The sequence below is a fragment of the Talpa europaea genome (assembly GCF_964194135.1).
Source record: "Talpa europaea genome assembly, chromosome: 14".
Taxonomy (NCBI): domain Eukaryota; kingdom Metazoa; phylum Chordata; class Mammalia; order Eulipotyphla; family Talpidae; genus Talpa; species Talpa europaea.
The window spans coordinates 40,519,252-40,533,654 of record NC_140082.1 but is presented as its reverse complement, the minus strand read 5'-3'; the positions used below and the strand labels follow the sequence as shown (position 1 = coordinate 40,533,654).

Below are 14,403 nucleotides of genomic sequence, written 5' to 3'. Positions count from 1 at the left end.
AGTGAACACACTTAGTAATAAGGCAAAACCACACACACACAAACACACACACATTTATATTGTCTTTTAATTGTGTTCAAAGACAGGAGTCATGTTTTATTTTAAAATGATGGCTACCTTAAAATTTTAGTTGGATTGACTTTTGTTAACAAGAGTTGGCCTCAAAAAAGTCTTTCCCAATTGGCCTCCAAGGATCCAAAGCAGCTGGAGGCAGAGGCGTGTTTGCTCTGCAATGTTAACCAAGTTCCTATTTAGAAGTCAAGGACACAATAATAAAGGTGCATCCTGTTCTGCCTTTTGAAGAAGTCTGGCTAATAATAGCTTAACAAATAAGCTTTAGTGAGATTATAGTGATAAAACTTTAATGGGAGATTGTGTATTTTGAAAATATTTTCAAGAATAATAAAAACCAAAGAGTATCAATTTATTTAAACACCATGCAGGAGAAAGGAGCTGTAATTTTTATAGGCCTGTTGAAAAAGCTAATGAAACCACATTCCAAGAATACTCTGAAAGGTAAGTCTTAAACCAGTGCCTCAATCCCTTAACTGAGAAACACAGTGTATTTATTAATAGGGCGCTGAGTAAAATGACACCTTTTTGCCTCCAAAAGCTTTTGCTTTTTTTCCTCCAAAATAATTTCAACTAGGTTTGCTATGGTCTGAATGTGCCTTCTCCCTAAAATTCATATGTTGAAATCCTAGCCCCTAAGATGACAGTACTAGAAGGTGGGGAGCTTTGGGAAGTGATTAGGCTTTGCTCTCATAGTTGGGATTAGTGAGTGACCTTATATAAAAAAAAGGGCTCCTTGACCCCTTCCCTCATGTGAGAGTAGGAGGAGAATTTGGCCATCTGCAGCTGCAAAGAGGATCCTCACCAGGACCTGACCAAGCTGGCACAGCACTACAGCTATGAGCAATCCACTTTTGCTATTTACAGGCTGCCCAGTCTCTGGTATTTTTCTATAGTAATCCAGATGGACTAAAACAGAATAAATATAAAAATATGAATGTGATACACACGGAGCAGCATATTACCTCCATTGGGAAAATTTAAGATATGCTTTTGGTTCTAACTTGAGACTGAAATCTATTCATTTCATTAAATTTTCAAATTTTTTGTATAAATTATGCAACTAAAGACATCTTTAAAAATTCCAGCAGTTGAGCTCTCCTGCCCGCCTGTGACTATGCAGGAGTTTGTTTTCCCAATCCTTTTTTCCCTTTGCAAAGAGAGCAGCAGTGACAGCTCAGCTGCCCACCCCTGCAGGTGCCTCTCTTTTTTTCATTCTCCTTTTCCAAAGAAAGCTGTCCTTTTAAAATGGGGGAGGGGGTTTCCAGCAGTGCAATGACAAAGCTAAGCAATAAGTTGCTTTCTAACATGCTGTATTTCCCAACTTCTCAAAGGAAGTGTCAACTAGGAAACTATGCAAACACTCTACCCACAACAAACTGTACATTCCCTAGTGCCATTACCACTCTGCTTCAACAGTCTGCAAAGATTGGTAATATGAGCAGGCTGACAGTCAGCATAGAGCTCATCATAAAAATTGAACCCCAAGAAGCCTGGGCAGTGAGAGAAAAGAGCAAGGACAAGTCAAGTTATCCTACTGTCCTTGGAGACCTCTCTTTCTTGACAAAACAAGTTGGGCAACCAACCGTGAATATGTCATCTAACAGCCATTCACTGCTGGCGATTAGAAGTCTCAGGGCAGCGATCAGACATACAAGGAGTACCTCATCGGGGTCAGACTCAGAATGTTGGTTCTGTTATAGATCAAGTTCACCCTGGGGGTGCTGATGGCCTTTGAGTGGGAAATTGTTTTGTTGTGCACTCTGCACAACAGGATGCTGGGTGGCCCTGCCTCTCATACTAGTTGCCAAATACCCCAGTTGCTATGACACAAAACTGTTCCCATATATTTCCAAAGCCTTCCTTGGGATGGTACTATGATAGAATGAGAACCACTGATCCCATAGAAAGGTTTCAAATAGGCAGCCTGCCTGCTAGATAGTCACACCAAGGTTATTTCAGTGACAGGCATAGTGGTCCATCACCACACTCTTTTTAAACCTAGATTCAAACTTAGACTATTTTAAGTCTATAACCTCACAGTCTTTAGCACTATCTAATGTATAATCTCTATACAGGTAATCTTTCGATTATGTGTTCATGATCCACAGTTAATGGAAGTCCCTTTGGGAAAAAAACATTGATCATTTAAGCATTCAATTTCCCAGAAGCAAGAATCACTCACTAAATGAACAGAAACTTCCATAAATTTGAAAACAAACAAAACTCTAAGCTATTAAAATGTATAATCAATTACTACCTTTAACATTATGTTGCCAAAACTTGATAATACCATTAATCTGTCTGTTAAGACAAAAAATGAGAAGATTGCTGGTAATACGTGGTCTTGCCAAACACATGTGCCCAAATTCACAAAGGGCAAAACAAAGTCTATGATATGAGACTAGGGGAATTTATTTTTTTCCACCACCATCCCTCTACATCCTGCTCTTCTCCTTCAGTCTCCCTTTTAACCTCCGACCCTTCCCAGTGTTTGTTGATATCCACTGGTTTTTGGAAGTGTTCTGTCTGCTATGTAAATGTCCGGTAATTGTTTTTATTGTTTTGACTTGCCTACTACACAATTTTCTCACACCCCCTCCATTTTGTCAAATGTATCAAGAAGTTGTGGTATATTTATGCAATGGAGTACTACTCAGCCATCAAAAAAGACAAACTCATGCCATTTGTGGCAACATGGATGGAGCTGGAAGGGATCATGCTAGCTAAAATTAGTCAGAAGGATAAAGATAAATATTGGATGGTCTTACTTATATGTGGAATATAGAGAAACCAAACAAAAAGTCAAGAAAAAAGTCAAAACTACCAAGCTGACCATAGAACTGAGGCACACAGCAAAGAAGGGATGGGAGGGAGGCCAAATAAGGAGGGATGAACACAAGGGAATATGGTGATGGCTCATGGGTGATATACTGCATGTGCATCTGTACCAATGAAAACACTAAGTCATTGAACATGTGAACACCTACTTGTAGAAGGAGAGAGGATTAAGGTATAGTCTGCACCTGGTATGTATCAGCCAGCAGGGAGCAACCCGCTGTTTAAGTGTAAATGCCATAACATTGGGAAGTGTCAAGAGGCTGGAAGGAGTGGGAGTGGTTGATTACGAGTAGCATTCACTGATCTTGGAAAGGTAAAGGGTAGGAGAGAAATGAGGTTGGGTTGATTCTATCATCCATCTCTCATTCCCCCAATCAGCCTTAAGAAAAAACTTAACAATTCCTAAAATGAAAAGGAAAGATCATGCAAAAAGGTGAGGATAAAAAAATGCAAGAGGGGTACTTTCATTAAGGTCAATTATTGTTTTAGATAATGAGTACTCACAAAGAAGCGTGCAAGCTGGAGGTTAGTGAGAGAGTTTTCCTCAAAGAAAATCAGATTATTACAATACTATATGCCCAGGACACTGGTTAAGCATTTAGAAAAATTCTTACCTTTAGGAAGTACAATTAAGAGCTTAGTATCAACTCCTCTTCTGTGGTTAGTAAGTTGCTCTTTATCTTCAAGCAAGAAATCTTTCTGAAAGCTGAAAATTATTTCATTAATAAAATGTTTCAAGTTGATTTAAATGCAGGTAAATGATAAGTGAAAAAAATGCAAACATAAACTTTATGTTATTTTTATAAATAATGACATTTGTGCATGTAGATTACAAGTAAAAAGGTTTTTTTAGGGAGTTAATTGGTAACTTTTTCATTTATTTATATTTATGCTAATATGACACTTTTGTGTCACTAAGTAATCATTATCAGCACAGGCTGGTGGCATGGTATAGGGTGCTGAAACATTCCTGAACTCAGGTCTTGGTCAAAATGACAACCTTCATTTTGATTTTTAGAGCCATCGATTTTTGCTTTGTCTAAGCTGGGATCAATCACTCAACCTTTCTGTGCTTGAATTTCTTCCTCTCAGAAAACCAGCAACTTGTCTAGGTGATCAACATGCTTTCTTCCAGTGTTAAAAAATCATAATAAAGTAACAAATGCTCTCAAACAACCAAGAAATCAAAGCTTGGCGAACAGGTCTGAAAGAATCATAAAAACTTGTCTTGGGAAAAAAGAGGAAATGAAAGGGGGAAGAATAAAGGAACAGAGCACCTATATAGACTTTTCTTATTGACTCAGCATATTCCAGGTATTATTATCTTAATTATCTTCACAAGATCCCATGAGGTATAAACTGAATAGTGATGTGGTGGCAGACATTTAACAACTGGCTCCTTTTTCTTGCTCACTTCTCTCCCAGACAAAGTGCCTGCCTTGCAGTATTAGCTCTCAGTATGGTAAATTTCAAGGTACCCACAGGGGCTCATTGAGCTCAAAGTTGAAGAGAAAAGCATACTTGCTAGGATGAGGTGGCAGGTGTGTGCCGGTTCTAGCACACCACTGAAGCTACTAACATCCTAATTTTACAGATTAGGAAACTGTGAGATGATTTGCCCAAGGACACATATTTGGCAACAAGAGCACACAAGGTACAAACTAGCTCCTGCTCTAACACTATGCACAGTTGTCCCAAGTGTGTTGTACCCACATCTCCAAGGTCTTCCCTGAGAATGTGCCAGCAGTTTGGTAAGACAGTGAGCTGCTACCTTGGAAAAAAAAACCCAAACCTAAGAAATCAGGGAACTAATATTCCCCAAAGGCAGAATCACCTCCAGCAAGGTGAACAATGGGCTGAAGAATGTACCCCATATAAAGCTGACCTTCCCCATGTATAAGTATCTTTACTCTGCAAGGGTACATTTCCAGAGGCTGAGAAAATGACTGCAGAAAGTATGCACGTGACATGTAAAATCTAAGTGCAATACACCAATAATCCTACCTTCCTAGAACCAAGCTCATCAGAAATCTTAATTATTGCTTATAAATGTAGTATGGTTTATTTCCATAAACATGAGTTCCATATTTTAGTATTATTTAGTAAAATGTCTTTAGAAAAAGAAGTCTTTATAAACCACACTCCAGATGTCTCAAGATCCTGGGACACCGACTTAGGTCAGAAACTCAGTGATAGCACTAACTTCTAACTAGTGAATGACAGTGCAGTGACTAGTCTTTTCAGCGTTTTATTTAGATGCATCATGACGAATAAATTTCTGCTAAGGAACGCTATTTTAATTTTATTGATTGATCAATTGCTATTTAAACATTTGATAAGTTTTGTACTTTCTTTGAAAAACTCCAGAAAACGATTATATTAAAATGAAATGATGCAATCCTTGAAATATTCAGCTTCCCAGGCTGACCGTTATGTATAAATTATTATGTTTTAAAAAATATACATCTGTATGTTTTTACTCCCCCTTTGTTATGCTTACCAGTAAGCTCAATGAAACTACTAATAAAGACAAAGACATTCTCTCTTAAACATTTTGCTGAATTTTACATAGTGGGGTTCACAAATCATCACTGGACACCTGCTGTTTCAAATGCACTTACTTTCTTGAAAAAGCTACAAATAGTGTCACACCAATATACAGTACAGCCTACTTAAGGCTGGTTAGAAACCAAGGGAAAACCAAAATGCTGTCAGAAAAATCTCATGTTTAACAGGGCTTACTGAAAATACTATTCCCTTGCCCTGAATTCTCTCCTTTCCACACTTTTTCCATCCTGACTGAGTCTTGCTCCTGATCTGGACCTCAGTTTCATGGTCATTTTCTCAAGGAAGAATCCCCTGACCACTGTATTTCCTACCTGGCACCAAATCTGTAACATACAGTATTTCCTTTCCGGTACCGTTTTTCTGTCTGTACATATGCAAGTGTTTTATTAAAAGCATTGATTTTTAAAATCAATAAATATATGCTGAATGAATGAATGAAAGTCTACTATAAAATACTTTAAATGTATACTACAACTCACCCTGAAGTATTTTATGTATACTTTATATACTTCGATGTGACAGGGGCAAACAGCATTACAAATGAGAATAATTAGAAAGGCATATGCTAATAACATTATTTAGAAGCGTACTCTCTTCCCTTTCTTCATTTTAAATAATATAAAACTGGGGAAAAAACTCTCATCTTTGTATGCACTTACATTGTTTTTAAAGCTTCCATCTTTGAGGCAAACTTTTATTATTGGACTCCACATGTCTATCTCTCTATTTTGTTTTTGCTTCTACTGCCTCTCCTGCCTCATCCTACTAAGCAACTGTTAAATTCTGAGAAAGAAGATGATCAGGTAGGAAGAACAAGGAGAAAGGTTGGGTCTTGTGGCCATGATTCAAGAATGTCTCAAAAGCTGTGATGGATGCAAGACCCCCAAACCAATATGAAACCAGGTTTTGCAAAAAAAAAAAAAGAGTCCTCTTTCGTCTCTGAACTACCTGACTACCTATACCCTCGGGCACTACAGCAGTGAAAATGCAGGCAAGACATACTATTAGAGAATTCTGGGTTGTTCATCAATAAGTAATTCCTACCCATTTAATGGCTGATGAAAGCAAATTACCCCCAAAGAGCCTCACTTTAATGAGTAGAGACCCCAGACTCCCATGACTGGTATGGCCTACTCCCAAGTCACAGGATTGGAAACTCCAAAGCACTGAACCCCACAAGTGGGACCTTGCTTGCCCCATCAGCCACTGCCCAGACACCCTCTGCAATCCTTGGTAAGTTGCCACAGCTCATTTATGAAACTATCTTTCCACATATAATTGAAGTTAAACACTACAGTCTTACTTTTTAAATTGTAATTTTAAAGCATTTTAATATTAAGAAGCACCTTATGTATTTTTACCCAGCTATCTTCATTTCCTCTAAAATAGCATTCACTCTTCAGGACTAAATTTTTCACACCTCTATGTCCTTCACTCTGCTCCAATAATCTAAGAAGAAAATGCCTTCTGTTTCCATGACAATTTTTTTTAATGTGTCCCATTAGCCTATTTAAATGACCTGCAATGGCAACAAGGGGAAATTTTATTAAATTGAGAGCAGGATATTCTGCTATTACCTTCTTTCTTTTACAAAATGCCAGGTGTACTATTACAATGACTTCTTAGCACCCACACTGTGAAAGGCTCCCCTATAAACTGCTCACTCATCTCATGATGTTTTAAAATTACAAGATTTGGCAGATGAAATCCATGGCTTCATAGCTTCACCTCTGGTATCTGGTTGGCTAGATTTTTTTGAAGGAAGTAGGTTCCTCTACCTCTAGTCAATTTTACTCAAGAAGGCCATCATTTTAATAGATACATATGAAATAATACAAACATTTTAAAAGAGTGGTATCTTTGAGTGTCTTTCTCAAGTGAAGCTTCTGACCTTCATATTTCATTTTTTCTGACCCTTGAATAAACAATGCCTTTCTGTGTCCCTTTTCTTCCTCTTTCTTCATCATATAACAGCTCTATTATATCAATAGCTGAATCAACCTGCTAGGTACATATTAGGAACTAAGCCACTCTAATCAGAATGTTTGTGTTCACCCAAATTCATATGTTGAAATACTATTGAATACATGATAGGACATTTGGAAGGTGATTAGGTCATGAGAACTAAAGAGATTAATGCCCTTATGAAAGAGATCCAGAGAGCTCTCTAGGTCCTACTGTCAGGTTACCAGAACTATGAAAAATGTTGTTCACAGAAAACCAAATTTGTGCTGTTTTGTTATAGTAACCTGAACAGATTAAGACATAGGCCTTAGATCCTATTACAGATATGTGAAAATGAGAACTCTCAGAGATGTGTCAAGCACTATCAAAGTGAGGTTTCATGGGTCAAATACGACCTTGACTCCTCCAGTGTGATTCTAAGATTAATTATGCTATTTTTAAATACAGAGCCAGGCTAAGCCTGATGAGGAAAGTGGTTAGATGACTGTTCATTCTAATGCTATTGAAACAAATCCTTTGTAGTAAAGAAGAAATGTTACGCCATATGTAATACAAGAAGAACAAGAATGAGAACATTTGAATGTAAAGAAAGGTAAAATGGAGTTGGGTCCTTCCAGCATAATCATGTGTAGGGTGAGCTGTACATATGTTTGTGTAAGGGATAATAATTTTCAAGTGCCTCCACTTGAAAAATCTTAACTCTAATAGGGGAGGCAATCTACTAAGATATCGGAGACACAGCTATATCGTTTGGCACAAACTTCAGTTTTTACATTGTCTTGTATTGCTGATGAAGTATCAGAGATTTAGCACCCTAGGGAAATCAAATTAGAACACAAGACACCCTGCAGCAAGGGAACTGAAGTGCGGAAAGGTTAAGAGATTAGGCATCAAGATCACAAATGGACAATGTGTGCAGGAGAAAAGGGAGGGAAGGGAGACAAGTAGGAGGAAAGATGGAGGAACAGTCTGCACTCCTCTTTTAAAAAATCAGAAGCGGGGCCTCCCCTGGTGGCCCAGCGGTTGAGCGCTGGGCTGCAAAGCTGCCCACAGCCTCTGCAGCGCTGGTTTGCGATCCCCGCCTGCCTGGCGAGGGTCGCACATGGTGCGCAGACCTCTCCTGCCACCCGCTGCTCCCCTCAGCAGTGTACTTCGGTCCTTCTGCCTGTTCTGTTCCCCGCTCTGGCTCTGGTGAATTCTCTTGCCCTCCCGTGCTTCTGACTGTACCCAGTGCTTGTATAAATAAATAAATAAATCTTAAAAAAAAAAAAGGAATATTTTTTTAAAAAATTAAAAAAAAATTTTAAAAAATCAAAAGCTTCCTACTTGGTGAACAGAATGCAAAAGGACATCCCATGCTTAGAGGCAGGTATAAGAAAGAAAAGATAATAGCCCTATATAAATCTGCAATATCAGAGACAGCAAGACCACCAATCTATACATAATTCTAATTAACAGCACTAAATACAAAAAGAATCTTCACTGACTGAATAAAATTGTTAAGCCAATTTAATTTACATGTTTTAATAAAACAAATCCTGGCGAGAACCACACTGTCAATCATTGAAATTCATGAATTAGAAATGTGAGAGTAATTTTTAAAACTACAAATCTTTAAAACTTAAGATTCCTTAAACAAAGTCCACTTTACCTTAGAACTTTTCTTTGATGTGGGAATCCAACGAAGCTTAAGGTTTTTCTGTTGAAATCTAAGGGGAAAGAAATAAAGTAACATTGAAATAGTCATGCAACAAATCAAAAAAAAAAAACTTCAAGGCAAAAAAAATTCTTCAAACACTCCCTTTGAACCTAAAATTTAAGAAAAAGGAAACTATCAATCAGATAAGAGATATGACTGCAAAACTGAAACCTAAAAATCAAATTCCATGTATACATTTTATATGAGCAAGTTCTCCTTACCTTCTCCTGAAAAGCAGCCAACACATTTTGTGGATAAATTTTTTTTTTGACAGTTCAGAGGTATCATATAACCCCATATGACTACAAGAACAACTTAACACACATAAATACTGAATAACATAGCTATACACTCAGGGGGAAAAAAAGGAGAGAAAAATTAAACACTTTGGTCACAGTTTAGCTAAGCAGAGATACTGAAAGTCATCACTGCCTGATATATTGGAGATGCCTTTCAATGTTGAGGTAGGGATGGGAGGCAGACAGGAGCTGATGAAGAGCAGGGGATATTTTAGCTGTGCTTGTACTGCCTTTTTTTACATCTAAACAATTAACAACACATCAAATTAACCATGAATTTATTTATTTTTGAAGCCAAGATACACATTATGTAGAGACAGCTGGCAACAGTTCCATATAGCAAAGACACAACTGAGTAGATGGGAAAATAAAAAACAGGTACAGACAAAATTTATAACCAGTCTAATGGCAACTAATCTGTTATCCAGATTTTGACAGAGCAACCATTTGTCCACCAAAAAAGTCACAAGTAGAGCACTAACAGAAATTTCTCCTAAGGAAATGCCTTTTACTATTTAATATTTGGGGGCAGAAATCCGAGGAAAAAGAGGTACAAAATTGCCAGATGCTGATGTGGCATTATCTCTCAGAATATATCCTGAATCCCTGAATGTGAAAATACTGACCAGCTAGAGAACAAATAAATTGAAAGGTCAAATTGCTAATTAAATATGTAGGCTTTTCTCCTAACTATACAAATTCCTTGTTATACATTTGAAAAAAGGAGAATTCAAAAAATGATAAAATTTATAAGTGCCTTAATCTGAGGCTGAAATTGTTCAAATCACTTTCCAATAAAGCATTTATGATAGAAAATAATTTTACATATAATCACTGAATTTCAAATGCGATACTCAAAATCACCTCAATATTTCACTTTTGTTCAATCAGTAAAGTGAATCTGTGATACTACTTCAGTAAATTGAAAGCATATATTTTCCTCTGTGCTCAAAAGAAAGCCACTAAAAAGACAAGATTTTATTCCAAAGTGTCTCACATGACGATTTAATAAAAAGACAAACGCCACAGCCTACTGGAAATAATTTAGTAAATATAGCATTTGGTTAAGAAAAATATTTTAGTTAACGTGCAGCACATCCAGAATTTGATCCATACTTTGGATATTGCAAATTTAATTTGCAATTTTTCCTACATAAAGGCTTTGATGGTTTAGCAATATCTATAATTTACAACAGAAAAAGAGATTCATGTTTTTCAGCAATCACAAGATAAACTACTTTCTACTCAATTAGCTATTTAAAGGGTTCTTTGAGAAAACTGTGTAGCTAACTGGTCACAGGAGAATACAAAGTAGAGTTGGAAAATACAAATATTCTCCAAATATAAACACATAAGGACATTTTCTATTTCTCTTGCCTTACCTTGTTTCTCAGAGAATTTGAGAGCTCCCAAATAGCTGGAAATCCCTGGGCTTCTTAACATGGTTGCACATAGAATTCAATAACTGAGCCTACTTTGCAGCTAGTTCTTAACCAGCAGCCTTCAGTCTATCCATACAAAATTGGGTTGAGATTTTTTTTTTTTTATAGTGCAGGGATAGAGCAATCAGGCACTTGTGTCCTTGAGAACACAGCAGACACAAAGCAAGAGACTGCAGGCAGGAACAGCTCAAACCCCTAATCAGATTAGCAGCAGAAATCAGGACTGTGGATACTGAAACAGTCTGTATTCCTGTTATAGGACATTTGTGATGTTGCCACTTCAAAGCAACAGCCCAATCACAGCTCATGTTCCAGCTAAGTAGACAATGCTGCAACCTCACCAACAAAAGGGAAGTCAAAAACAACTCCCCTCTTCCCTAAAAATAAACAAACAAAAAGAAAAATGTGCAGAAACTCTCGGCATGGGTAAGAAGGAAGAGTGCCTAACAATTCCCAGGCTGCTCCAAGACTGGTTTTGACTAAATTAAATGAAATATTTTACCTAACAGGAAGCCAAAACTCCATAGTTAACAGTTAAGACTTATGAACAACATATGAGTGAAATTGTGGGAAAAGAAAAGGCAGATATTACTAGAGGCTCAAAAATTTTAATTTGAGGCAGAAGCTATTAAACATTATCTATTCAACTGCCATCTGCTTAAGTTATTGTCTTTTAAAAAGACTTTAGTTTTTAGAGCACGTTTAGGTTTTCACAAAACTTAGTGGAAGGTATAGGAATTTCTCAAACACCACTTGCCCCCATAAATGCATAACTTCCCCCATTATCAATATTCCCCACCAGAATGGTATGTTTTTATCAAGGATCACCCTACATTGACACATGATAGTCACCAGCCATCAGTTAAGAGTTTGCTAGTGGTGCTACATATCCTCAGACTTAGGACAAAAATATAATGACACATTCATGATTACAGTATCACATAGAGTATTGTGAGCTATTCCTGACTGCAGTCTCTTGCTTTGTGTCTGCTATATTCTCAAGGACACAGTGCCCAAAAAATTCTCTGTGCTCTGCCCATTCATTTCACTTTCAGTCCTCGCAACCACTGATCTTTTTTTTTGTTTGTTTTATGTCTTCATAATTTGCCTTTCTCAAAATGTCATATAGTGGGAATAGTACAGTCTATGGCCTTTCCAGATTAGTTCCTTTTACTTAATAATAAGCATTTAAGGATCTTCCATGTCTTTCCATGGTTTGATAGCTCATTTTTTAGTGCTGAATAATATTCCATTGTCTGGATGGAGCACAGCCTATTGATACATTGACCTGCTGAAGGACATCTTGGTTGCATCCAAGTTTTGGCAAATATAAATAAAGTTGCTATAGATATGCATATGCTATAAGTTTTCAAATCCCTTTGGGTAAATGACAAGGAGAATGATTGCTGCATCATACGGATCAAATGGTCAGAGTATGCTTAGTTTTGTAAGAAACTACCAAGTTGCCTTCCAGAGTAATGGTAAAACTTTGCATTCCCACAAGCAATGTATGAAAGTTCCTATTGCTCCACCTCCTCACCAGCATTTGGCGGTGCCAGTGTTGGATTTTTGCTTTTCTAATAGGGGTATAGTGGTATCTTACTGTTGTTTTAATTTTCATTTCCCTGTTGACACATGATGTGGAACATCTTTCCACGTGCTTACATTGCCTTATATTTCTACCATCTGTATGCTTACATCTTCTTTGGAGAGGTGTTTGTTCATTTTTTTCATTATCAGTGGTTTATTAATTACTGAGCTTTAAAAACTACTTGTGTATTCTGGATAATAGTACTTCATCAAATGTGTTGTTTTGCAAATATTTTCTCTCAGTCTGTGGCTTTTCTAATTGTCTTAATATTATCTTTCACAGAGCAGAAGTTTTTAATTTATCAACTTATCAATTATTTCTTTTATGAGCATGCCTTTTGTGTTGTATCTAAAAAGTCACCTATGTTCCACTCTAGAAGTTTTACAGTTATTTGTGTTCTGCATTTAGGTTTGTGATCCATTTTTAGTTAGTTTTGTAAAAGGTATAAAAAGAGACTCAAAAAAAAGGTGTAAAAAAAAAGTAAGTCTTTTTTTACATGCAGATGTCCAGTTATGCCAGCACATCTGTTGTAGAAGTTACCTTTGCTACATTGTACTGCTTGTGAGTCTGTGTTCTGTTCTCATAAGCCTCCATTCCCTGTATTTGCCTGTGAACCTCTCCAATATTGGAGGCAATGGTTTGCCCTGTTCCTTCCTTCTCTTACGGGCCCATGAAGAGTTGTTGACTTTTTCAGTCTGTTCAGCTTTTATTTGCTGTTGGGATAGAATGGTGATTCCCAAGCTCTTTAGATGCAGAAAAATTGGAATACCCCTGTTTATTTTTAACTGTAATATGTAGCTAGTGGGCCTAAGCTATGATAATACAAGCCCAACAAAAATATGCTATAATAAAAGACTGACAATTTTACATTAAAAGGGGCATTAAAGAGAATCCAGGAAAATCATTTCATTCATAACATGAGGAACCAGGGCTAGAAATGTAACTTGCTCGTGGGTAAATGCTTGGTTAGTGATGGAGCCACTAGTTCCTGGGGAAGCAGAATCAAGATCATCATTCACTTCCCTCCACTCCCCCAGAAGGCCAGGACCCAGAGTTTGCCAGTCTTTGTACAGTGCTAAACACTGTACCTGGTATATAATAGGCTTGTAGTAAATGTTTGCTGAATGATCATATGCAATAATAGAATAATCTTTTTTAAAGGCTAGAGTTCGCACATGCAAATGATTTGCATTGATTTTACATCCTGCTTTCAAATCAGACCAACTTTAATTACTAAACTACAAACAAATTTAACTTGAAAAGGAAGAATTATATGCTAAATCAAGGCACATCAACAGAAGGACCACAATAATTCAACAGAATTACTGCAAAGGTCAGTAATAGCATCTGGTAAATTCTCTATATTGCTGATTACTCCAACTCTTATAAAGCTCGGAAGAAAGAAGACAAACAAGGGAGTTGCAAAACAGCTCAACAGTGAATAGCATAAGTGCTGTGTATCACTGTACTGGAAACTTTATCATCAGGTCATGGTTAACTAAAACCAAAAATGGAAAAGAAATGTTGAGGGACAAGAGAATGGGAATAGCAGAAGCAACTGTCTGTAAATGAATAATTGGATGGAATGAAACAGTATTTATTTTTATAAACAATCCTTTCTAAAGTACTTAGGAATTGATAAAACATAGCATCACTTGCTCATCACCATTTTTGTGCTTGGAAACTACTCTTTTTATAGAATACTCAATTTGAATTACCCTAAGAGAAGTGTTTCTTTTTAATTATTATTAAAGACAAGTCTAGTGTAATTTCTTAAAAACCAATTGCAATAGAGAATAAAAAGATTTAGATATTCTCTTTTAGTTGGAAATGGGCTTTTATGAGAATAACTTACCTCACCCATATAAAACAAACACTTAAATTTGGCTGAATTGTATAAAAAGCACAAATTATTCACTAAAATAT

General features: G+C 36.8%; 1 protein-coding gene across 2 annotated transcripts in view; it reads right to left on the bottom strand.

Moving 5' to 3' along the window:
- Nucleotides 1-11,228, bottom strand: part of SVIL (supervillin) — a gene marked incomplete at its 3' end in the record, with an annotated part of 87,299 nt that extends 76,071 nt beyond the window's left edge. For both annotated transcript variants that reach the window (XM_084253562.1, XM_084253563.1), the window contains exons 1-3: nucleotides 10,827-11,228; nucleotides 9,098-9,155; nucleotides 3,528-3,619 (exon numbers count right to left, since the gene is read on the bottom strand). In XM_084253562.1, the coding sequence (XP_084109688.1) occupies nucleotides 3,528-3,619; nucleotides 9,098-9,155; nucleotides 10,827-10,887 (211 nt within the window). In that variant the 5' untranslated portion in view covers nucleotides 10,888-11,228. The remainder of the gene's footprint in view (nucleotides 1-3,527; nucleotides 3,620-9,097; nucleotides 9,156-10,826) is intronic.
- Between the last annotated feature and the right edge of the window lie 3,175 nt (nucleotides 11,229-14,403).